Source organism: Culicoides brevitarsis, chromosome 3 (assembly GCF_036172545.1).
Source record: "Culicoides brevitarsis isolate CSIRO-B50_1 chromosome 3, AGI_CSIRO_Cbre_v1, whole genome shotgun sequence".
In the NCBI taxonomy this organism is placed as follows: Eukaryota; Metazoa; Arthropoda; class Insecta; order Diptera; family Ceratopogonidae; genus Culicoides; species Culicoides brevitarsis.
Genome location: NC_087087.1, coordinates 7,108,213 through 7,134,374, shown reverse-complemented (window position 1 = coordinate 7,134,374; position 26,162 = coordinate 7,108,213). Strand labels below are relative to the sequence as shown.

Here is a 26,162-nt window from a genome sequence, read left to right as displayed (position 1 = left end):
TTTTTTAAATGTATATCATTTTGATTGATGATAAAGTAATTTTTTTATATTTATTTTATATATTCTTCATTAATTTCTTATATAATTTTCAAAAAAGTCCAGTTTTTCTACACTTCTTTCACTTTTTTTTATATGTTCACTACTTTTCATTTTTTTGTTTGTTTTTTAATACATTCACTTTTTTTCATTCATAATAAATATTTTTTTTTTGTTTTTGAGTTTTTCATCATCACTGTTCTTTTTCATGTCCAGCACGTGATTTTTTTTAGAGTCCTTTCAATATATAATATTTTTTTCTTTATATATAGAGAGATTTATATGTTTCATTTTTTTGTATGGAAGTAAGTTATTTTACTCGATCTTTGAAGATTTTCTATTTTTTTTTAGTTTTATTATTAAATAAATAACAGAGCAACTAATTTAAACGTACCCTTGCAACTCACGTGTCACGGAATTTTTTTAAACTTAAAACATCAAAAATTCCAAAAATCTATTACATTACATCTTTGTAATAGGTAAATGTATTTTGATGATTTTCCGGTTTTTTCTATGGGTTGAGGGTTTTTTTAATAATTTTTTTAAAATTTATTTTTAATAAAATTTTTTTTTTAAATTAAAATTTTTAAATAGGGGGAGAGGAAAAAATAAATTTTAATAAAAAAAAATAATTTTTAATTTTTTTTTAGTTATTATTGTTGTTGTTGTAATGATTAAGAATAAACATCGATATATTGCACATCAGCACGTTAAATCAGTCGCTCGTTATACCATATTCAAAAATCCGTGTTATTCGAGTCCAGATCGTCAGGTTCGTGAGGCGTGGGCAGTGATAGTTGTGTACCGGGACCACCAACTGCCATTGTTGGTTCTGTGTTGCGACGCTTCATTTTACCCTTGATTTTTTTCAACATAGTTGCCTGTGTAGGAGAAGAAGAATAAGAGCACCGTCCGGTCCATTATTTATTTTTCTTTTTTATTTTTTTTTTTAATTATTATTATTTTTTGTGTGTGTAATGCGTGCTTCACTTTTTTAAATATTTTTTTTAATTAATTAATAAATAAATATAATAATTTTTTTCGCTTCGTTATATTGAAGTGTGTTATTTATATATATAAAATATAATTAATAATTAATATTGATTGTGCTAAGTTCAAGTCACTTTAATTAATAAACAATTTTCATATATATATATTTTTTTTATATAATTTTCATATTACAATTGTTAATATATATTATAAAAATATGCAATATATATTCAAATAATAATATTAATAATTAATTAATAAATAGCATGATGAATATAATAATATGATATTTCATTGTTTAGGCCATCGGCGTCATTTTTTGTAAGATTTTTTTTTTTCGTTTGCGGTACTATTTTTTTTATCATATTAATTATATATGTTGGTGAATGTTAATTAATTTTTTTTATTGAAAATGGGGAAAATGCAAATAAAATGCATGAACAATTAAAATTAATATTAATAAAAAGGACATAATTAATAAATAAATTATTATTTTTTTAAAAACATGCATGAATTAATTATTAATAATAATTTAATTAATTATATATATTATTTAATATAATATTAAATAATTATAATTATATATAATTAATTAATAATAATAAATATAATAATTAATTTTTTTTAAATAATTAAATTATAATTAAATATTTTATTAAAATTAGCAATGCATTGCAAAAACTACTTTTTATTATTAAAAAAAAATAATTAAGTGAGAAAAATATTTTTTATAATTTTTTTTAGGATTTTCTATATATCTAAAGCATTTCATTTCATAAGAAAAAATATTTTTTTAAATTAAAAAAAAAAAATTAAACAAATATTTAGGAAAAAAAAGAAATTTTTTTGCAGAATCATAATAAAAAGCATGGAAAGGAGGGAGAATAAGGACCAGACGGACAGGAATTTTATGCGGTATTGAGGGATTCCTTGTCTTTATTTTCCCCATTGTTATCTGATTGTGTCCCACTAACATTTGTAACCGACATTTGGTACGTGATACTAGTTGTCGAACTAGTTATCGCCGTAGAGGAGCCGCCGCCGCCGCCAGAGAATTGCGCATTGAAGGCAGAGGCTGCCGAAGCGGCTGCAAGAGTTGCAGACGAGGTCGACGCTGCTTGTGAGTCTCTCCTTTTACATTTTCTTTTCTTCAGCATTTTTGCCTGTGATTGTGGTGAATATCAAGAATAATAATGATAAAAAAAAAGATTTTTTTAAAGAGATAGAAAAATTAGAAGTGAGAGTGTTTTTTCGAAGGTTTTTATACATTTTTGTGAAAAAATCGCCTTTTTTGTATTTTTTTTTATAATTATATATAATAAGATGTATGTATAATAAAATATTTTCGCTACATTTATAACAACAGTATATATTGAGATGAGCGTATGAAACGTATTTGCAACATATAAAAACACCAATGTCCTCAAATTATTTATTTTTTTGTGTTTATGTTCATTTTTAAAAATAAATGTGTATATATAAAAAAATATTTTTACAATTTTTAATTTTTTTTAAAAATATTTAAGCTTTTAGCGGGGATTTTATTACAGGTGATGGTGCTTTCGTCGGCAAATATTCTCGAAGTCTCCAATTTATTTTTTTTTTAATTAAAATAATATTTTGGGGAACAAAAATTCGGATTTTTACAACCAACGGGGACAATCACAGCTTTTATTTATTTTTTATTTTTTTTTAAGGGAGCGGAAATATTTTTTATTAAGCAACTTAAGTAACCAGGCGTTCGCGATTTTATTTTTTAAAATTTTAAAGATTTTGTAGAAATTTTCATGCTGATAAAAAAAAAATATAAAAAAATGCAAAAATTGTTAAAAATTATAAAATTTAAAGAAAAAATGCAAATAAGCAAGTGAGTAACAATTTTTATGTGAAGTATGTTGATGTGTATGATTTTTTTTTAATTTTCGTGCGATTTCATGCAAAAATAAAATTTTTTGATTTTTTAACATTTTTTTTAAATATTTTTTTTTCCTCACGATTTTTTTTTTAATTTAATTTCCATTTAATTTTTTTTTTAATTTTTAAAGGATTCTTACCTTAAGTGCTGATTTGAGTACAACAACGTCTCCGGGACTTTGGATCCATGGTTCGCCATCTACTTGTACCGCAATATCCGAAAACAGATGAATTTTTATGTGACCACCCTTTGGAGAAAAATTTATTTTTTATTTTTTGTTGATTTTTTAGAATTTTAAAAGTTTACCTGAGCGATTCTCAACGCTGACCTGAATCCTGATTGTATTTGGCCTAAATGCACGACGCCCGTAACACCGACGACTTCTAACATGCCATCCCAATGATTTGGCTTGCTAAATTGTTCTTCTTTCTCCGTGCCCCATGGGGTAGCGCCGGATCCCCAACTGAAAAAATAAAATAATTAAAATTTGTTAGAAATTAAAATTTAAGAATTTTGGTTTAAATTTTTGAAATTTTAAATAAATGTTGATAAAATTTTAATTTTTTGAATAAAATTTAATTAAAAAAAATAATAAAATAAAATAAAAAATTAATTCAAGAAAAAAATAATAAATTTAATATTTTTATAATCTAAGTAAAAATTAAATAAATAAAAATTTTTGTTTAAATTAAAATTATTTAATTTTTAATTATGTTATTAAATTAAATAATATTTTAAATAAAATTATTTTAAGAAATTTTAAAAAGAAAAGATTTTTTTTATTTTTTAAAAAAATTAAATTAAATTAATTTTTTTTTATTAAATTTATTTAATTAGATATAATTGGATTTTAAATTAAATTAAATTAAATATTTTTCAATAAGTAAAATTAATATTAATTTAATTTGAATAAAAAATTAGAAATTTTATTCAACTAAAATTTCAACTCTATTCAACTATTCAACTAATTTTTAATTTAATTAAATTTCTATAAATTTATATTTAAAAATTAATAAAATAAAATTCACTAATATTTTCATAATTTTTTTTTTCAAATTATTTAATAATGGAATTAAAATAAATTAATAATTAAAGTTAAATTAATTTCAATTTAAATTTAATATTTAAGAAAAAATTAAAAAAAAAATATTTTTAATAATTATAATAATTTTTTTTTATTATTATTTTTTTCTAATTTTTTTTTAATTAAAATTAATAAATTTAAGTTAAATTAATTTAAAAATTATTTTTAAATAAATTTAAAATAAAAAAAAATAAATTCTTATGAAAATTTATTTTTTTTTGAAATATTTTTTTTTAATAAAAAATGACCTTACCTCAAAATATTTAGAATAATTATTCCCTCAACAGGCGGCAATTCGACAACTTTTCCATCAACTTCCAGCCTAATTTCCTTATGAAGCTCCTTCACCTGCTTCCTCTTGTTGCCAACTACCTTCTTCAGACCCATCTTAAAGTACACGCCCTTGTTGTGGGTACGCGAATTGAACTTTTCCGGATTCTCTTCGCGCGCATTATGGAAATCAAGACACAGATCTGCATCGATACCAATGCCAAAGTAGTTATTCATGACGAATATTTGGGAATTGTCTTCGCTTTGTGCTGCTCCTGTTGATAAAAAATGAGAAAAAAAAATTAAATTTTAATTTTTTGTTCGATTTTTTTTTTGAACTACAGCACAGGGTTAAGTAACAACAAGTATGTAACATTGATTATTTATGTATAGAAATTAATTTTTTTTTCACTTTTTTTGTTTTTATATTTTTTCTTTATGTATAATTTTCCGCATTAAGAGACTTTAACGGCGGTTTGTGAAAAATGAATTTTGCGTTAAAATCTCTTAATTGGATGAAAAAATAAAAAGCTGGTGTCTCATTGAGGGCGGGAATGGCATAAAAAAGAGAGAAAGGGGATTTCTGTAACTTAATTGCTTTTTTTTTTTTGACAACATTCAACTTTTTTTTCATATCCATTTAAACTAAACATCGAGCAATCAAATAAATCAATAGCAATGTTATATACTGATTAATGCAAAAAATTTACATGACATTATTAAATTAATTAATTATATATGATACAACAGGGATTTAGCACACAAAAAAAATTGTTAAGAAATTTTTTCGTTTTTTTGGTCTTTTTTTAAAAAATTTGATATTTTTTTTGTTATTTTTGAGACACCAATTGACCTTGTGTCACCGAATGATGATGATGTTGATTTGGCGGTTGGTGTGATTCTGATTGAAGTGGTTGTTGTTGTCTTGGTTGGGTCTTCTTCTTTGTCTTACCAGATGGATTTGATGGCGCCTTTGCTGCGGCAGCCTCTTCGGGTTTGTCTTCCGGATGGAATACGACAGTCCATCGGTCGAGTCGTATTTCTTCCGCATCAATTACGTCGCGTAATAAGTTGAGGGGATCCTCGCCTCCCGTGTATCCGGGACCCCATCTTAATACGCGCGCTAAGTCGTTTCCTGTTGATTTAAAAATTTTTAAATTAATTATTTTAATAAATTTTTATTATTTTAATTTATTATTTAATTAATTTAATTTATTTTAATTAATTAAAAAAATAATTAATAATTTATTTTAATGAAGTTTAAGTAAAATTTCATATTTTTTTTAATTTTAATTTTTTTTTTTTATTTAAATAAAATATTTTTTTTTATTTTTGTAAAATTTATTAATAATTTAAAAAAAAATAATTTAAATAAAAAATATTAAATAAATTTATTTTAATTTAATTTATTTATTTAATTTAATTTTTTTTTTTAATTTTTTATTTAATTTTTTTTTTATTAAATTATTTTAAAATATTTTTTTTAGAAAAATTTAAAGAAATTTCAAAAATAAGAAATTTACCTGTTCCTAATGGCACAATAGCGCATGGCGGGCTGGAACATTCAGAGTCCTGTCCCACGTTGTCAAGGCATTGTAAGACCCAGCCAATTGTTCCGTCGCCGCCACACACGAGAATTTTGTAGTAACGAATGTGCCGGAAAACGTACAACCTGAAAATGTGAGTTTTTGATTAAAAAAATGTTTTTAATTCAGAAATAATTTAAAAAAATTTCACATTTTAAAAAAAATTAAAAAAATTTAATTTAATAAAAAAATTATGAGAAATTAAATTTTAATGAAAATACGAAATAAATTTTTTGATTTTTTTTCAAAAAAATATAAAAAATTATTGAAATAATTATTTAAATATTTTATTTAAAGTTATTCAAAAAATTAATTTAATTTTTTTTTAAACCTGTAAAAAAATTATTTTCGTTTTTTTTGAAATTTCTTAAATATTTTTTGATGAATCAATTAATTTTTTTTTTTATAAAATATTTTGTACTATTTTTTTTTCATTTTAAATCTTAAAAAATTAATAATAAATAATTTAATAAATTTAAATTTTATTAAAATTAAAATTATTATTATTTTTAATTTTTTTTAATAATAAAAAATAAATTTATTTTTTATCTAATAAAAAAGGAATTAAAAGCTTTAAGTAATTAAAAAAATTGAAATGTTAAAATTTTTTACTAATTTTAATTTTTTTTTTTTAAGAAAAATTGTCAAAAACACTCACCCAGGTAACGGACCGCCATTCTCCAAATCAAACACCTGATACGGATTCAACAATTTGCGAAAACTATTGATTAATTCTAAACCTTGGCATCCGCCAGACTTGACATTCACGAAAACCAGCAAAGGCGTAACCTCCGGCTTGACCATCGTGTGTTCGATATTTGGCAATAACAGCACTAACAACTTCTTCTCCTCAACGCGCGCTTCACGCAACGCATAAAACGATCGTATCTGCAAAAATTTCCTCATTAAAACCCGATTTTTAAAGAAATTTCAGCTCAACTTACCGCAACTTCGGCATTTTCGTACGTAATAACTAGCGACCCGTATTCGTAGTAGATGGGACCGATACTCGTAAATTTGTTCTCGGGTCCCAAGATATCCATGAGACTTTGTTCGTAGTTGCGTTGCGACAAGCCCGGCGCCAGATTCCCGATGAAAAGTGCGAGATTCGGACCGTGCGGATCGCGTTTCAACTGCAGATAGAATCGCATTACCTCCATTTGTCGTATCGAGTCTTTGGCGAGTTGCTTCATTATTTCCCACGGGCGTTCGTGTTCGTCGAGTACGCGTTCTGTGACGCCTCGATCGAGCAGGATTTCGGAACATCTTTGAAAAAAAAATTTTTTTTTTTAATTGAATTTTTATGAAAATTTTGATTTTTTTTACCTGTAATCGTCAATATTGTGATCACGTAATCCGAATCTATTAAGCGCCTCTCGAATTAATTGTTTAACGGTTGTTCCATCATTTACTGGAATCTCGACAAAAGTTATGTTTGGTTGGATTTGCTGAAGTTTTCCCGGATAGACTCTCACAGAGCCATTTTCAATTTCATTATCACTGAAATTTAATATTTTTTTTTTATTTTTACATTTTAAATTATTTTTTTAAATTTAATTTAAAATTTATAAAAATAAATTTAATTTATTTTTTAAAATTATTTTTTATAATTTTTTTTTAAATTATTTTTTATAATATTTACAATATTTTTTAATTAAAAAAAATAATTAATTTAAAAAAATATTTAAATATTTTTTTTAATATTTAAAAAAATATTAAAATTTAATTTAATTTTTTTTTTAATTTTAATTATTTTTTTTATATTAATTTTTATTTTTTTATTTTTTTTTAAATTTTTTTTTTAAATATTTTTTTATAAAAAAATTTTTTTTTTTTTTTATTTTTTTTTAAATAATTTTTTTCAGATCAATTTTCGGCAAAAAGAAGCAAAAAACTTACCGATATCGCAAAATAACAGCTGGTCGTTTTCCTTCCATTCTGTGTAAATTCAACACAGGATTCGGATCCTGAACTCGACATTCTTCCGGTCCAGGAGCATATAAATCCGTTAAGTAAAAATCCTTCAAAAATTTAAAAAAAATTATTCCAATTAATTCAAACCAAGCAAAAATTTTCAAGTAAAAATTTAAAACTCACATTATGATCACGTCTTATTTGGAATGCTTTTGAAGCAGTTTCGAGTAATTGTTCCAAGTTGCATTGTCGCGGAACAGTGACGGCTTTGTAGATGCGTCTTCGTAGTGAACAATTACCGTCAAATACTTTGATTGTTTCTGCAAAATTTTCAAAAGACAGATATTTAGCACGTCATTTCTTTCACAGGACAACATGTCATCGATTGAATGGTTTTTGTTGCAAAATGTGAATGAGATGAGAGAGATGGAAAGACAGTTTCCTTGTCGGTTTGTGATGATAACTGCGTGGCATGTACATTCATTCAAGCAGATGCTCGAAATGGGGACAACATAAAGTGAGATGTGGTTGAAAAAGTTGTCGATTTTGAGATTTTATCGCATTTTAATTTTTTTTAAATTTTCATAAAATTTAAAATTTTTAAATATTTCTTTAAGATTTGAACTAATTTGAGTTTTTTTTTTCATCGAATTTTTTTTTTCAAATTATTCAAAGATCATGAGAATTTTTCAAAATTTTCTTAAGTATTTTCATAAATATTTTTGTTTTTTTAATTTTCCTAAATTCATATTTTGTGTCAATTATTTTTTTAAAAGTTTTCCAGGTATTTGCCTGAACATTTTTAAAATTTTTTTAAACTTTTTCAAAAATTAAAAATTTTTCTAATTTTTTTCTTAAAATTTTAATAATTTTTTTTTAAATTTTTATTCTAAGATTAAAATCTTTTTTAATTAAATTTTTCAGAATTTTCCTCAAAATAGTTTTTTCTTAAAATTTACTCAATTAAATTAAAATTAATTAAAAATCTATGAAATTTTTCCTAAAGCTAATAGTTTAAATATTTCTTCCAAGTTCAATAAAAAATTTCCATTTTTTGCTTAATTTTTTTTTTAAATTATCATGAATTTTCCTCCAAAAAAATTTTTTTAATTTTTTTTCTTTAATGGAATTTTTTTTAAATTTTCCTCAAATTTGAAACATTTTCATAAATTTTTCTAAACAAAAATTTTTTTTTCAAAACTCTTCTAAATTCATTCGAATTTTTATCAAATTTTGGAAAATATTCATAAATTTCCCTCCAAAAAAAAATTTTTTTTTTAAATAATTTTAGAAAAATTTTAAAAAATTAAAAAAATTTAATTTTTTCTTTACTCAATGAATTTTTTTTTTAATTTTCCTTGGATATTAGAAAATTTTCAAAATAAATTTTTAAAGATTTTCTTGAATTTTCCTTATCTTTGATACAAATATTTTTAATTTAATTTGAAATTTTCCACAAAATTTAATTTTATTTTTAAAAAAATTTTCGAATTTTTTATAATTTTTTGGAAAATTTTAATATTTTTTATTAACTAAATTAAAATCAAAGTCTCGGACAGGCAAAAACGACACTTTTCCGTTGAAAACGCGACAAAAAGTTGAATGAAAACACATATTGATTCATGATTTATAAATGCAATGTGTATCATCAACATTAAATGTCATGTCACACAAAGTGAGTGAGTGTGTGTGCGTCGTCGGTATATTTTTGTAATTGAATTGAAACGAAGTGTATTGTTATTATTATTATTTTATCAATGAAATGAAAATGATATGTAACGCAGCAGCGACACTCGGTGTGGCAAAAAGGCAAGGCATGGATGAAAAGGAAAAACATGAAACTTTCAAATAATAAAAGTAACTCTCTCTGTGTCGACGCGCTGTACTTGCCTTCATCTCTTTCCGTTTCCCGTTTCTCTCTTTTATCTCGTTCCTTGTCGGTTTTGTGTGTGGAATCAGATCGACTGTGCGTTCCAGTTTGACTGCTGGTGCTTGGTTCTGGTTTGCGATCGTATTCTTCATCTCTAAAGCGGGACGTGTCGCCACTGCTGAACTCTTCGGAAATGCTGCGTGCTGAAATTTTCGAGAAAAAAGACGTTTTTAGTCAATTTTTGAGCAAATTTAAAGTTTTTGAGATCATCTGTTGCTCTAAATTTAGACTAAAATCGACTAATTTGAATGAACAAAATTGGTTACATCGAAATTTGGGCTTAAAAGACATTCAAATGGTGAAAACTTTTGGTTATTGGGGGAAATTGTGACGGATTTTCTGATGAAAGGTACTCTGAAAAGTCGTTTTAATTATATTAAATTTTCAAATTTTGATTTTTAATTCGAAAATATTTAATCATACAGGATCTTGAAATAAAATTAAAAAAAAATTAAATAAAAATAAAATTTAATTAAAATAAATGAAAAATTAAAATAATAAATAAATTAATTTATTTTATTAAAAAAAAATAAATAAAAATTTAATTAAAAAAAAATTATACAAAATTTAAAAAAAAAAAAATTAAGATAAAATTAATAAAAATAAAATAAAATATTTAAAAAAATAAATAAAATTAATAAAAAATAAAAAGATAATTAAAACTTATTTTTAATTTTAAGGTTTTAAGGCAATTAGGTAATGCTAATTTTATGAGAATTTAAAAAAAAAATTTTGATAAAAATTTTAGGTTTAAAATTCTTTTTACGATGAATTTTTGTGAGTAAAATGTTCTAAAATGCTCTCTCAGAAGAAAAAAATTTTTTAAAATCTAAAAAATGCGAAAAAATCTTCCAAAATTGAGATTAAATGATACCTAAAAAGATCTAAAAGGCTTAAAATTGAAAAAAATTCTCACATTAAGGCTCAAATTTTACCTAATTTTTCATTTTAGGAGATTTTAAGTCCCTAACGACGTCTTAAAATTAAAGAAATTAATTTAAAATTTAAGTTTTTAATTCAAAAAAGTCTCGAGAAGTTTAAAATTTATTAAAATTTGTTCATTTAAGACTCAAAATTGAGCCTAATTCCAATCTGAAGTATTTCTGAATTTAAAAAAAAAAATTTTTGAAGAAAAATATAATAAAAATATGATTTAATGCCTTTAAAATTTTGTAAATTATTCAAAATTTACAAAAAAATATTATTTGAAAATTAAAAACAAACGTAAAGGTCAATATCAACTGGGCTCAAAAGCTTCATTTTTACAAATTTTTATTTAAAATTTTAGCTTTTTTAACTTAAACTTTTTCTCTGAAATTTTCGAGAATTTTTACTAAAATTTAACATTTTTCATCATTATCTCTTCTTTCAACCATCAAATCCGCCACTTTTCATGAGGAATCAAGTAAAATCTACACAACTTTCTATCATTTTTATTAATTTTTCGAACATTTCAACTTTTTTCGTGAACACTGAACGGAACTAAAACAAATACTTACGACATGAAAAATCACGTTGAATAGGAGTTTGCTTACTTTTAGGTTGCATTCCAATGATAGCTGAGCAAAAAACGAAAAAAATCACAAAAATTCATTTTTCATTAAAAAATTCATCAAATTTTAGGCAAAAAACTCACCTTCCATGGAAACCTCAGTCCTTGGAATGGAAACGGCATGCGGCGGCAAATAAATATCGCGCAAGCCTCCAAAGTCACATTCGGGATTCATGTCTTTGCGACAGCCGCCGTGCACGGTATAACCGCACCATTCGCAGCGGTATCCTTAAAAAAATTAGAAAATTTTGAAAAAAATGATTTTTTAGGGAGAAATTCAAAAAATTACCCGTCAGACACTCGGTTGACCAACACGTTTTCCTACATTTTGCTACTTGACACTTTGATGATTGCGGCAAATTTCCTTCGCGCCAATGATGATGGTGCTTCACGGAGTTAAGATCTTTTCCTGGCACATAGGTGGCATTTTCCTTGCAATCGGGAATTGCAAAATCGACACATTCGAGATGTGTGTAATATTCACAAACTAAAAAAATTTAAAAAAATTGTTTTTATCACTTATTTTTTAATTTTTTGAGAAATTTCGACACTCACTGAGACAATGAACTCCTGGCGCATCGTCCAAACGTTTCCGACAAACATTACAGAAGAGTTTTCGCTTATGACTTGTTGGCTCCGACCAACAATGTGCTACAGGATTCTACAAAAAAATGAATTTCATGTAAAAATATGAAAATTTTTCGGGTAAAATTGATTTTTTACCTTTATTTCTAACGGAGCACTTCCAGCACATGGAGTTACAACGAGTTGATGACACTTTTCATGCACTATAAAATTGCAAACTGAAAAAAAAAATTGAAGAATTAATTTTTTTATATTTTTTAAAATTATTTTTTTCACAAAATTTTCATCACTTTTTAATTTTTTTCATGAATTTTCGAAGCGTTTTAATGTTTTTTTTTTATGAAAAACTGTTAAAATTTTTTTATTAATTTTTTTTCACTAATTTTCATCAATTTAAATTTTTTCAAAATTTTTCACATGAATTTTTGAATAATTTTAAAGTTTTTTTTTTAAATTTCTATGAAAAATTATTTTTTTTAATTTAAAAAAATTTATTCATAAATTTTCATCACTTTTAATTTTTTTATATTTTTATTTTTTGAATTTTTGACGATTTAATTCTTTTATTTTTATTTCTTTTTTTATCTTCCGAAGAACTCATTTTTTAAAAACATTTTTCAGAAAAAAAAATCACTTGAAAATTTTTTCTCGTGTGTCAAACAGGTAAGATTTTCTTCAGAAACGGGCTGTACGTGTTTTATACGTCACACAAAATTTCTTTTGGAAAAAAATATTTTCCAATTTTCATGTTTTCTTCATGTTTTTCAGGATTTTTCTTCGATCCGCATCTTCTTCAGACATCACAGGTCACATTTTTGGGGTTTTTCGGAGGTTCCTGCTGCTGCCAGGTGCGTTTTGGCGACGACACACGAACGGGAAAAAAGTTTTCGCTGCGAGTGATGGAAATTTTGGGGTGTTGCGAGGATGCGCGTATGGCTTACCTTCACAAATGTAGCCCTGGCCAATGAGGCCCCACAGCAAATCCGAACAGTGATGACAATAAGTGGGCTTGTGAAATGTCTTTTTCTGAAAATTATGTCCCGCAGTATCCGCCATTTTGTGTGATGGTGTGAGAGATGGTTTTATGATGAGATGTTATGTGTGTGTATGTGTGTGTGTGTGTGTGTGTATGTTTGGAAGTGTGTTGTAATACGAATAATAATTTTTTTTTGTATCCAGATTCCACAATTCAAAAAACGAGATTCTGCCGGTTTTTCGAGACTCACACTACTCTCAGATCAAGTGCAGGTGACTCGATGCGGCATCATCATCCATTTTTTCACTTTTTCCACATTTAAATCTCCATTTCACGAGTAGTTATTTTAAAAATAATTTTTTTTCTCGCACGACACTCTTCGCTTTGCCTCGTATGTATTTGAACCAAAATTTTTCCTGTCTTGTAACAATCAAAGAAAATTTTTCTTTCTATGCATGCACGCTACGGGCAGCTGAATACTGACAGTCCGTTGTCGTCGTGTATGCTGGAACGGGTCATGCGCTTTTCCGACGGAGTGTGGCATGCGCCGTGCAGAGGAATTTTGGAGCGACATCTCGCAAGAAAACGCAGGAATTGACAAAAATTTCAATTATTTTATTACTTTTTAAAATATTTAGACAAAATTTCATTTAAAATACAGCGATATGATGTTTTATTTATATGACGGGAGAGTCCGTTGGAGAATGTTTGACAGTTAATATATTTTTTTTTTAGTTTTGACTCGATTTGATTTGACATTTATTTTTCTATTAAAATTTTATTTTTAATTTCAAAACTTTAATTTGATTTTAATTATTTTGAACTCAAAAAATTTCTTGAATACTTTTAAATTTTTTTTTACAAAATTTTATTTTTTTTAAGTTAAATATTGTCTTTAATCCGTCAAAAATTTAATTTTATATTTTAAAATATTTTTAATTAAAAATGATAATTTTTTTTAAATTAAAATTTTGATTTTTTAATATTTTTTTTTTAATTTTAATTTTAATGGGAAAAAAATTAATGGATAAAAAAAATTTTTAAACCCGAGAATAAATTTTTTTCAAACAATTTCTTAGTTTTTTTTTTAAATAAAAATAGTACTTTTTTAATCCCTTAAATTTTGAATTTTAAAGAAATAATATTTTAATTAATTTAAAAAATTTTAAGGATAAAAAAAATCATTTTTCATTAAAAAAAAATAAAATTTGATAGAAATAAAATTTCGAAAATTTAATTATTTTTTTTTAATTTGTCAAATTTCTTTTTTTTTATTTAGGTATTAAATTTTTACTTTTAATTTAAAATTCAAAATATTTTTTTGATTTTCAAAAAATTTTAATTATTTTGATATATTTTTAAATATTAATTTTTCATTGAAAATCAAATAATTTTTTTTAGCAAGATTAAATTAAATTAAATTTAAATCATTTAAAATTTAAGCTAAAAAAATATTAAAAAAATTAAAATTTTAATTAAAAAAAATTATTTTATAATTTTCAATTAATTTTTTTTCTTGTTAAATTTCGATTTAATTTTTTTTCCGAAATTTTTTTAATAATTTAATTTTTTAATATTTTTTTCTAAAAATTTAACTGTCAAAATTACCCAAAAGACGATTCCCTTACATTTTTTTTAAATACTTAGACGAGCACATTTACAATATAATACTTCTAATTTTAAGTCCTATCGAATAGTAATAATTAATAATAATAATAACTTTAACAACGAATATATTAGCTAAGTATTAATTTATCATTATTATTAGTAGTAATAGGGTACTAAGTAAATTCAGTGTGTGAAGTGATCGAAAATTTTTCGTGACAGTCACTAAAATATGTACAAATTTCTCGCAATTTATTTTTTTTTTTTAAATTTTCGTTAAAATTTTCGTGTGAAACGCCCTGTTGATGCTCATTTTTGACTAATTTTCTATGCAGATTTTTTTTTTCGGGAAAAATCCTACTTAGAAGAAGTAACTGTTGACATCAAGTAACGTTTCCTGCGACAACTAGGAGCCCAGCGTAAATTCTTCCGTGCCGTCGTCGCGAACACTCATGATGACCTTTTGATCGCTGCTCTCGTTGCTGTCTGACGTTGCGGATTGCGTTGACATGCCCATCAGCATGACGCCATCTTTCTTGGGCTTGTTGTGTGTTTTGATGTGTTTCGACAAGTGATCGCTTCGCATGAATTTTTTGGAGCACTCGGAACACTGAAACCGTTTTTCGCCTGTGTGCGTGCGACGATGACGTTGCAACTCGTCGCTACGGGTGAAACGTTTGTTGCAATATGGCCAGACGCAAACGAAGGGGCGTTCGCCTATAAGGAAAAAAAAATAAAAATTGTTAATAAAAATTCTTAAAATAAAAAAAATAAATAAATGAAAAAATATAAAACTTATTAAAAAATTAAATAAATAATTTATAATTAAAATATTGGAAAAAAAAATGTTCAATTTTTCAAAATACCATAAAATTATGATCAAATTAATTTTTATTTTAATTTAAAAAAAAGGTAATTCAAAATATTTTTAAAAATTAGATTTATTATTTTTTTGAATATGATTTCATTTGAAAAATTTTCGTATCGAACAAAATTTTTTTTTCAATTTATTTTTTAATGAAATTTATGCATATTTCAACTTAAATTTTCCCATATAAAAAAATATCTAATTTTTAATTGTTTGTAATAATTTTCTTAAAATTTTAATTTAAATTAATTTTTTTTTAACATGAAAAAAAAAATTAGAAAATAATTCAATTTTATTTAATTTAAAATGAATCAATTTTAATAAATTTGAAAATTAGAGCTAAAATAATAAAATATTTTTTTTTTTATAAAACTCAAAAAATTAATAAAAATAATGCCTATAATTATTATTTTAATTTTAAAGAGTTCAATAAGGTCCAAAAAACTGTAATTCAATAAAATATGAAAAATGTCAACAAAAAAATCCATAATTTTGAATTTAAGAAGAAACTTATTTTTTTAAAAATTATTTTAAATATTTGAAAAAGAATAAAATTTTAAATTTAATAATTTATAAAATTCAAAAAGTTCATATTTGTAAGAAAAAAAAAATTAAATAAAATGATTTTGCAACTTAATCGTTTTTTTTAAATTTTGACAAAAAATCACCTATTTGATCAATTATTTTAAAATTAATTTTTAATTAAATTATTTTTTTTTTCAAAAATTAAAAACATGAAAGTTAAATATTTTTTAAAAATATTGATGATAAAATGTTGATTCAAATCAAAATAAAAAATAATAATATAATTATTTTAAATCTAACAAATTATTTTAATAAAAATTAAAAATAAACTGTAAAAAATACGTAAAGAAATATTTATAAGGAACAAGAAAAAAAATTAAAATTTAATTTTTTAATTAAATTTTGATCAAAATTTTTAATTTAAAAAAAAAAAATTAACAAAATTTAAAGAAAAAAAAAACGAAAAAAAAAATTAAATAAATGTAATTTATTATTTTAAAACTAATTTTCCATTTAAAAAAAAATAAAAAAATTAAAAATAAATATTAAACATAAAATCAGTTTAAATTTGATCAAAAATTAAATAAAATTTAAAAAATTAAAAATATTTTTTTTAAATATAAAAAATTTAATAATTATTTTTCATTTAATTTAAATATTTTTTTTTTTAAATAATTGAAAAATAGTAAAAAGGTCACCAAAAATTAAATAAAATCTCTTTCTCACCTGTATGCCATCTCAAATGCGCCCTCAAATGCGAAGTTTTCCCATAAACCTTATTACAACCCGCAATATGACAAATATGTTGTTTCTTCCGATCCGCATGCCTCTCGCCCTGAATGCAATTCGGACACGTACAAGCAACGCGTTTCAACCTCGTCTTCGTCGTCTGTTCCATATTGTCGATCACACTGATGTTCACATTCACCGCTGGCGTCGTGTGTGCCGTACTATTCGGATCCGTATTTGGTCCCGTTGCAATTATTGTCGAGGTCACTGGCGTCGAAGTCAAACTCGCAGTGCTTACTTGAAAAGTCGTCGTTTCGTGTTGTTGACTTTGTTGATTTTGAGATTGAGCTTGTTGCTGATTTTTATTATTTGCTGTGGATTGATTTTGGTTGCTTTGCTGTTGTTGTTGATTTTGCGCCTGCTGCTGTTGTTCGGCTTGATTTTGTTCCTGCTTGAGAAAAACTTTGATCGGGACTTCTTGTTTCATGGGGATTGTTGTGATATTTTGCGTCGCGGGAGCAAAAGTGATGTTCTGGAGTTGTTGGTACGACGGTTGCTGGGCATTGGCAGCTGCTTGCGCGATCGTGTTCGAGTTCAGCATGTTCGAGGGAACAATTTGAACGGTACCCAAACCGGGGATATGTTGAATGGGGAATGATTGGGTTTGTTGCTGGGCGGGCATTTGGATGATATTTTGGGCAGTTTGGGCCGCAGGACGTTGGAGCGTTTGGATATTCTGCAATCCGGGAATGCCTTGGAGATTTTGCAACGCGGGAATTACGGAAATTTGTTGTCCTTGCGCATTCGTGATCGTAATTGGTTGCGCATTTTGCTGCAGCTGCGAAATTTGTTGCGCCATCGAAACGGTCGGCAGTTGTTGAATTTGAATTTGTTGCTGCGCTTGACTCGTTTGCGCATTTTGACCCGATTGACTCGAATTTGACGTGTTTAAGTTTTGACTTGTGTTTTGGGCGGATCCGCTATTGTCGTGCTGCGACGTATTCAAGCTCTGATTGAGACTTTGCGTCGGTTGCGGACTCCCGCCGATAGATGACGTTGTCGTTGTCGTATTTCCCTGCGTTGACGCCATTGTGACAACAGATGTCGTTATTGTCGGAGTCGCTTGAGACGCTTGCATGATGGAAACCGCTTGATGTTGGTCCATTTTGGGAAGTCCCAATTGACTCAGAGGCGTTAGCTGGATCTGTTGGATGCCTTGCGGCGTGATAACTTGCGTCGTTTGTGGCATCTGGGGAATAATTTGCATTTGCGGTTGAACAATTTGCGGCATGGCACCGTGAATGGGGAACTGAACCGTGTGATAAATCGTTTGCCCGTTCCCTAAGGAGATCGGGACTTGAACGGGAATCGTTTGTTGCGTCGCCATGGGCAACTGCATTATCGGATTCATCACTTGAACTGTTTGTCCGTTCGGGAGTTGAACAGTTTGAGCCATTAGATTTTGCGGCGCCATCACATTTGGCGCCCTAATAATTTGTCCTTGAGGCGTGATGAAAGTTTGCTGCTGCGGTTGTTGTCCAAGCTGAATTTGACCTGCTTGATTGATGTGAATTGGTTGCCCGCCAGCTTGTCCCAGCTGAATTTGTTGTCCGTGCTGTCCTGCAAGTTGAATTTGTTGTCCCGCTTGCCCCAGTTGAATTTGTTGTCCTGTCGCGGGAATAAAAAGTGCTTCTTGCCCGTCGACAGTTACCGTTTGCACGGGTTGCACGACCTGAATTTGGCCCGCTTGATTGATGTGAATGGGTTGTCCGCCCGCCGTTTGACCTGCGAGCTGGATTTGTTGTCCCGCTTGACCCGCAAGTTGAATCTGGCCTTGCAGAAAGGGGTTGATGAGTTGCGGTTGCAGCTGCGGCGACGTCATGAACGTTTTTACGGGTGTTCCGGGCAGCGAATTCGCGCCCGATACGTGAATTCCGCCACCCAGGCTCGCAAGTTGCTGCGGATTTATCGTGAATGTTTGTTGTTGTGGACTGGATTGTTGTTGCTGCGGCGTCGCCGTCATTATCGTGATGTTTCCGTCGCTGTCGTGAAGACTCGTGTTCGGGGTTTCCATTTTGATGGAAGTGTTTGCCATTTTTGACGCGGTTTTCGCACTAAATTCACAATTTTAATGGATTTTCTCTTTTCGCTTGTGTTTTGGACGCCATTAGCCGACTTTAAATGTCAGCGCGAACCGTTTTGAGTCAACTTCTTAAACTGTGATGAGACGAATGAAAGTGATAAATTAATTTGACATCGCTAATTCACACTTTAACCAATGAGTTTGAATTAACATGATAGCAAATTAGGATGATACAAATTTTAATTTTCTTTTTGAGAAATTTTGAGAAAATTTAAGAATTATTTTCAATTTTTAGAATATTTTAACAAAATAAATTTTAATTTTAAATTTAAATAAAAAAAATTAAATTAAAAGATTAAAAAAGATTAAATTTTCAAAAAATACAGAAGTTTTCTTCATTTTATAAGCTTGAAAATTAAAAAAAAATATTTTAAATTAAAAACGGAATTTATAAAAACATTTCTTTATATAAAATATTTTGATTAAAAAGAAAACTTAACTTAACTTTTTTAATCATTTTACAACTCAAAAATGCCAAAAAATTGAAACTGAAAAAAATTTTTTTCTTTGACACAGTTTTGATTTGAAAACTAAATCAAGAGCAAAACTGTGTCAAAAAACTATGTCAAAAACTGTGTCAAAGCAATTTTTGTCAAATCTTGCTCCAAATGGATAAAAATTTGTCAGAGGGCTCTAATTTATCATTTTTAATTATTTTATAACTCAAAACTGCCAAAAAATTGATACTGAAAAAAAATTTTTTCTTTGACACAGTTTTGATTTGAAAACTAAATCAAGAGCAAAACTGTGTCAAAAAACTATGTCAAAAACTGTGTCAAAGCAATTTTTGTCAAATCTTGCTCTAAATGGATAAAAATTTGTCAGAGGGCTCTAATTTATCATTTTTAATTATTTTATAACTCAAAACTGCCAAAAAATTGAAACTGAAAAAAAATTTTTTCTTTGACACAGTTTTGATTTGAAAACTAAATCAAGAGCAAAACTGTGTCAAAAACTATGTCAAAAACTGTGTCAAAGCAATTTTTGTCAAATCTTGCTCCAAATGGATAAAAATTTGTCAGAGGGCTCTAATTTATCATTTTTAATCATTTTATAACTCAAAACTGCTAAAAAATTGAAACTGAAAAAAAATTTTTTCTTTGACACAGTTTTGATTTGAAAACTAAATCAAGAGCAAAACTGTGTCAAAAACTATGTCAAAAACTGTGTCAAAGCAATTTTTGTCAAATCTTGCTCCAAATGGATAAAAATTTGTCAGAGGGCTCTAATTTATCATTTTTAATCATTTTATAACTCAAAACTGCTAAAAAATTGAAACTGAAAAAAATTTTTTCTTTGACACAGTTTTGATTTGAAAACTAAATCAAGAGCAAAACTGTGTCAAAAACTATGTCAAAAACTGTGTCAAAGCAATTTTTGTCAAATCTTGCTCCAAATGGATAAAAATTTGTCAGAGGGCTCTAATTTATCATTTTTAATTATTTTATAACTCAAAACTGCCAAAAAATTGAAACTGAAAAAAAAATTTTTCTTTGACACAGTTTTGATTTGAAAACTAAATCAAGAGCAAAACTGTGTCAAAAACTATGTCAAAAACTGTGTCAAAGCAATTTTTGTCAAATCTTGCTCCAAATGAATAAAAATTTGTCAGAGGGCTCTAATTTATCATTTTTAATCATTTTATAACTCAAAACTGCAAAAAAATTGAAACTGAAAAAAATGCATTTGGATACCTTTTGGATGGTTCTCAAGTTCGAAAATTGAAAAATAAAAAATACGTAATTTTCATCTTGAGAGCCCATTTGTTGGTTTTTAAGCTTGAAATTGATCAAAAGTTATGGAAAATGCATTTGGATACCTTTTGGATGGTTCTCAAGCTCGAAAATTGAAAAATAAAAAATACGTAATTTTCATCTTGAGAGCCCATTTGTTGGTTTTTAAGCCTGAAATTGATCAAAAATTACTCAAAATGTCTTTTTGATGGTTCTAAGGCTAAAAACTTTGAAATATTTTGTGCAATAATATAAAAATAACAAGAGACAAATCGAATAATTGCAATGTCCTAAACAAATCCTGAATTAGCGTGCAAAAGTCGTATCACAACAAAAAAAAACATTTGAATGCCTCACAAAAAGGCATAATTCTCGTAGTTTTAGACCTGTAACGTGATGGAAGTTGCTCAGAAACAAAATTAATCCTTTTCTCTAGCTCTAAGGTAAGAAAATTCCCCCGAAATTTGCGGATTTTCATTAATTTTCGGTGAATTTCTTGCTTCCGCAGATATGGATTCAGACAGTCAACAGTCTGGATTTGCTTCGACGCAATCAGATGACGACGAAGAATACCATCAAAGGGCACAATCTGAGGAGCGTACAAGGAAGCGACGACGGAGAAAAGTCAAGAGAGAGGAAAATGCCTCCAGCGCAAAAACTGCCTCCGAAAATATTTTGCTCAAATTGAGAAATCGTCAGGTAACCAAATCTCAGGATTTTTTTTTTGTTGTTTATGTTCCGATTTGATATTCTAAAATGTTTTTGATGCACTTTTAGTGAAATGATTTTTCTGAAAATTTAATTTTTTGAATTTAAAATTTAAATTTCATGAAAAAAAAATTCACAAAAACATTTGAAAAATTAAAATTTTAGACCAAAAAACAGAAAAAAAAATCTTTTTAAAATTTTTCGTATGTAAAAAAATCTTTTTTCGAATATGAAATTACATATTTTTTAACAAGTTGGCTAAAAAAATAAAATTTTAAACAGTAGAATATTCTGAAATAATTAATTTTTAGTCAATATTTGGCATTTTCAATTCTTCATAACAAGAAAATTTAAAATAATTTTTTTTTAAATTTTATTTTGAAGAAATTTTAATATTTTTTTTTAAATTTTCCTTCCAAAATACATTAAAAATTAATTTTCTAATTTTTTTTTTTAATTTTCGTTAGATTTGTTTTTTTTTAAATTTATTTATTTAGTTTTATTTAATTAGGTATATTTTTAAATTTATTATTTAAATTAAAAAAAAAATGCAAATTTTTATTATTGAATTTTATTTCTTTTTATTTTTTTTGTATTTTTTTTATTTTATTTTTGTATTAATATTTTTATTATAAAATTTTTCTTCAACTTTTAGATTTTTTATTTTTTTCATATCGAAATTTTTTTTAATATTAATTGAATTTAATTTAATTAAAAATTATTTTTATTATTTATTTAAACAAGAATTATTTTTTTTATTTTTAAATACTTTTTATTTTAATTTTTTATTTAATTTAATTTAATTTATTTTTTTTTTTTTTGTATTTTTTTCATAAAATTTTTCTTCAAATTTTAGATTTTTTATTTTATTTTCATATCGATTTTTTTTTTACTAATTTTTTCCTTAAAATTTTATTTCTGTAAAAACTGATTTTTAATTTAATTATGATTTTAATTGATTTTTACAATTGAATTTATTTTTTTGTAAAATATTTTTTTTTCTTAAAAAAAAAATTAATTTTTTCTTAATTTTATTTTGATTTAAATTATTTAATTAAATTATTTTAAAAATTTTTCAAAAATTATTTTTATAATTTTAATTATTTAATTTAAATCTCTAAAAATTTTTAAAAATTTTTTTTTTTAATTTAAAAAAATTTCACTAAAAATTCTTCCTTTAATTCCAGCTCTTCGGCTACTTTTCGAGCCACCCGAAGCGACGATGCAAAGAACAACCGTTCAAAAAAGTTCCTGCTACTTTAAGTTTCTGCCTCAAGGATATCATCCCGTGCTGCTACCTCGACGGACACATTTTCATGGGCCTCACGGCATGCGGTCAGTTCCTACTCAGCTACAAAGTGCACATTGACGACGAAATATCCGCGACATACGACTTCAGCACTGTCTACCGCTACAAACTCTTCTTTTGGATTTACCGCCCGCACAACCCGCTTCACAAGTACTTTTCGATCTCGCTATTCGACGATCACGGCATCGACGGCATGAAAAAAGTCTCGATGACGCAATGGAGCACGCAATCCGCCGTTCTTGTCGTTCACGGAGAAAGCGATAATTTGGAAACGGACTCGTATGTGACATATGTTCGTGTCCCGAAATTAGGTTGTTTGGATTGTCGCGAGTTACGGCGCGATTATTTTGATCCTGTGATGCCACGAGAAGCGATGTTGTGCGTGAAATGTGCTCTAATGATCCACATTAAGTACCGCGGAGGCGAATCTTCGCCAAAATTCAAGCCGGAGATCAATTTGAATGCACCCGGGTTCATTTTGATGAACGAAAATACCTTTATTCATGCCATCAGTGTGGATCTGGATATGGCGCGACAACGCGAACCCATCGGAAATGGTCCTCGTTACACGCCATTCTCGATGATTTGTCACAAATCGATGGATTGCGACGCGAGAAGTGAGACTGTTAGTAATATAAGTGAGAATGACGCGGCGGGAAGACGTTTAACGATCGCCGACGAGATAATTGCCGACTTTGAAGAGTTCGAAACGGAATCAATGACGGGCAAATCGACCCAAGAAGCATCCCCGTTGCGTACTTTAACCGAAAAATTGCAGAAAAAAAGTTTGGAATCCCTTCCGTCATCATCTACGGTGACTTTGGAGCAACAATCGGGCTCATCTCCGTTGAAAGACATCACAAGTACATCGCCCAAGGAGAAAATTAAGCTCTATGAATTCGAAGAAGAGAACGAAAAATGTGAAAAAATCAGTACTTTCCGCAAAAGAAGACTTGCCGACAAAAAATATGAATTTATTGAAGACTCCTTTGACAGTATCTTACCTTTCAACCGCATCCGGGATCGCATTCGAAGTCGACTTCCTGCCAAAATCGGTCAAAATTCGGAAAATACAGCGTCGCATCTTCATCGAGCCTCGCCCAATCAAGGATTTCGTTCGCCCTGTGGGTCTCCCGTGGGATATCGCTTCCTTAGATCACCTCCGGGGATGCGTTCGCCCAATTATTACACCCAACGATCTCCTTCCTACCACGCCAATTCGCCAAATTTCGCGATGAATCCCAATTTGAAGTACTTTGGATCGCCCCGCGCCCATAATTCACGCGGAATTTTCCCGCTTCGAGCAATTTCTAGTCCAATTCATCGGCCATACGACATCGAGAACAACGAAAATCAACCGTCGCTCAGTAATTTATCGGTTCGGAGTCAAAACGAAGCGAAATCTGATGAAATTTCTGAACCTTGGAAAAATTCGTGTTCGAAAAAATTCACACGTCGCTACGTCGAAGAAGACGATGCCAATTCTGTGATCACGACAACGGAGGAAGACGACTGCATCTCGCCCGGATATCATACGTCACTGCCATTGGAGGTGCATGGGGCTTGTTACTCGAATATGCAGACCGTTTCGCGTGCCACGTGCTCCCAACTCAAAAATCGACCCGTAGTTCATGTCACCCAAAATACCTTCGACACGGAAAGTTTCACCGTTAACGTCGCCACGTTCGTTTGCAAGCAAAATAACAAAGTTTACGACATGTTGTGCGATTCCACGTACGCCATTTGTCATGTTTGCCCAATTTCCGCGACGCTCACGTGTCTCATGAAAATCGAATTTTTCGCAAATGACGCGCCAGACACCGAAGTTTCTCGGAGAATTACGTCGAGGCCTAAATATCAACTTCGCACTCTTTTCACGTGGAATGTCGCAGATGGCGCTCTAAATGTCTTGGATTACGGAAAAATGGTGCAAATTAAGGGAAAATCACCCGTTGGAACGATTGACGTGAATGAATTAACAACAAAACTTGCCACGACTCAAAACCAAGTTTTTAACCATTTGCGAGTTTTAACAGCTGACACGTCAAAATCCAAGCAGAAACTCGTCGACATGCAAAATATGATTGAATTTTATCGCAAGAATCGGAGTAATACGACAGATTTTTCGTCTTTTTCTGATGCGACGAGTTTTGACGATGAATCGAGTGATGAACAAGGGTCGTTGAGTGATTAAAAAAAAGCATTTCTCTATTCAGGGATTCCTTTGAAAAATTTAAAACATCGATCAATGTATTTATTTTTTTTTTAATTTTTGCTTTTTGTGTGAACAATTTTTTTTTTCTAAAATTACAAATGACGACTGATATTAATATTTAATGAAAAAAAATACGAGATAATTTGTAATAAAAATAAAATAAATAATATTATGGTTGTGCTAAAAAAAATTGGAGATATTAAATTTTAAGACATATTGCACAGATGACTGTTTAAGTTTTTTTTTATCAACGGAAGTCAAGATAAGAAATATATTAAAAATAATAATTAATTGTAAAATTTAAAAGCACTTTGTGTGATTTTTTCCTCAAACATCATGATAATGAAATAAAAATACATTTAAAAATTCATTAAAAAATAAAAAAAAAATGTTTTTTATTTAAAAAAAATTTTTTTTTCAGGATTTTTTCATGTTGAAAATTTTTTTAATTTTTTTTTATTTCATACCTAAACGTTTTTTACTTTATAATTTTTTTTTTAATTTCCATAATTAATTTTTATTTCAGAAAAATTAATAAATTTTTTAAATTGTTTATTTTATTATTTTGAAAAAAATTCATAAAATAATTGATAAAAAATTATTTTTATGTATATTTTATAGTACAAATTAATTTAAATTATAAATTGATTTTTCCTTAATTTGAAAAAAATAATAAATAATTTTCCTTAAATTTATTGATTTTTTTATTCAATAAACAAAAAATTAATTTTTTATTACATTTTTTATATGGATAAATTTTTTGAAAATTTAATTATTTAATTTTTATTTGAGAATTTTTTTTACTTTTTTTATTCATTATTATTAAATTATTTTCAAAAAAAAAATTAATAATAGAAAATATAAATTAATTTGATTTGTTAATTTTTTTATTGGTAAAAATTCTAAATTATTTATTATTATTATTATTATTTCAAATCAAAAATTTTTAAATTTTATTACACCCATTCAGTTCAGAAGAAAAATTTTTAAATTTGAAAAATTTTTTAAAAATCAACCAGAAAATTTTTGTTATGAATTTTTCATGTTTTTTTTCTTTGATTTTTTTTAAATGCATAACAATTATTTAATTTTTTTATTTATTTTTTAATTTAATTATTTTTAAATTCTTTTAATTCAATTCTTTATTTAATTTTTAAATTTTATTTAATTGTTAATTAAAATTATTAAGCATTATTATTTTTTAAATTAAGATAAACATGACACTAAATGTTAAAAAAATAATACATGATAATTAAAATAAAATTATTTCAGTTAAAATTTCAATTATTAAATTTTAAATTGTTAATTAAATAAATTATTATTTTTTAATTTAAAATTAAATTTTTTTTAAAATATTTAAAAAAAAATTAATTTTTTCAAATTATTTATTTTTAATAAAAATTATTTTTTTAAAAAAATAAACTATATTTAGTGAAAAAATTAATTTTTCAACTACAAAAGTATTTTTTAATTCAGAAAAGAAAATTGA

The 26,162-nt window shown here is 26.7% G+C and overlaps 3 protein-coding genes across 7 annotated transcripts; 1 reads left to right on the top strand and 2 right to left on the bottom strand.

The window, feature by feature from the left end:
* Nucleotides 1-636: 636 nt before the first annotated feature.
* LOC134833297 (diacylglycerol kinase theta) lies at nt 637-13,219 on the bottom strand. 5 transcript variants are annotated; one of them, XM_063847574.1, is made up of 18 exons: nt 12,804-13,219; nt 12,001-12,080; nt 11,833-11,938; nt 11,567-11,764; nt 11,362-11,505; nt 11,225-11,284; nt 9,686-9,868; nt 7,979-8,115; nt 7,781-7,902; nt 7,208-7,381; nt 6,826-7,147; nt 6,540-6,769; nt 5,819-5,967; nt 5,149-5,430; nt 4,279-4,570; nt 3,248-3,404; nt 3,081-3,188; nt 637-917 (listed from the first exon to the last, which is right to left on the bottom strand). In XM_063847574.1, exons 1-18 carry the CDS (start codon nt 12,916-12,918, stop codon nt 774-776), a joined length of 3,003 nt encoding a protein of 1,000 aa, XP_063703644.1. In that variant the 5' UTR covers nt 12,919-13,219; the 3' UTR covers nt 637-773. The 5 variants fall into 5 exon arrangements, with proteins under 5 accessions (XP_063703644.1, XP_063703645.1, XP_063703641.1 ...); XM_063847575.1 differs by having other exon boundaries at nt 5,248-5,430; XM_063847571.1 differs by lacking the exon at nt 637-917 and adding an exon at nt 1,914-2,189.
* Nucleotides 13,220-14,617: 1,398 nt separating this feature from the next.
* Nucleotides 14,618-18,727, bottom strand: LOC134834215 (transcription factor Sp4-like). Its single transcript, XM_063848801.1, has 2 exons — nt 16,563-18,727; nt 14,618-15,160 (listed from the first exon to the last, which is right to left on the bottom strand). The coding sequence occupies exons 1-2, from the start codon at nt 18,658-18,660 to the stop codon at nt 14,850-14,852; spliced, it is 2,409 nt and encodes an 802-aa protein (XP_063704871.1). The 5' UTR covers nt 18,661-18,727; the 3' UTR covers nt 14,618-14,849.
* Nucleotides 18,728-20,759: 2,032 nt separating this feature from the next.
* Nucleotides 20,760-24,985, top strand: LOC134835636 (uncharacterized). The gene is made up of 3 exons (XM_063850550.1): nt 20,760-20,884; nt 20,950-21,140; nt 22,337-24,985. Exons 2-3 carry the CDS (start codon nt 20,952-20,954, stop codon nt 24,650-24,652), a joined length of 2,505 nt encoding a protein of 834 aa, XP_063706620.1. The 5' UTR covers nt 20,760-20,884; nt 20,950-20,951; the 3' UTR covers nt 24,653-24,985.
* Nucleotides 24,986-26,162: the final 1,177 nt, after the last annotated feature.

Coding starts and splice junctions, on each gene's coding strand:
- LOC134833297 (XM_063847571.1), bottom strand. CDS start 12,918: ATGGCGGATACTGCGGGACATAATTTTCAGAAAAAGACATTTCACAAG. Junction 11,506..11,566: donor GTCAACCGAGTGTCTGACGG/GTAATTTTTTGA, acceptor AATTTTTTTAAG/GATACCGCTGCGAATGGTGC. Junction 7,903..7,978: donor AAATAAGACGTGATCATAAT/GTGAGTTTTAAA, acceptor AAATTTTTGAAG/GATTTTTACTTAACGGATTT.
- LOC134834215 (XM_063848801.1), bottom strand. CDS start 18,660: ATGGCAAACACTTCCATCAAAATGGAAACCCCGAACACGAGTCTTCAC. Junction 15,161..16,562: donor GCATTTGAGATGGCATACAG/GTGAGAAAGAGA, acceptor TTTTCCTTATAG/GCGAACGCCCCTTCGTTTGC.
- LOC134835636 (XM_063850550.1), top strand. CDS start 20,952: ATGGATTCAGACAGTCAACAGTCTGGATTTGCTTCGACGCAATCAGAT. Junction 21,141..22,336: donor TCAAATTGAGAAATCGTCAG/GTAACCAAATCT, acceptor CTTTAATTCCAG/CTCTTCGGCTACTTTTCGAG.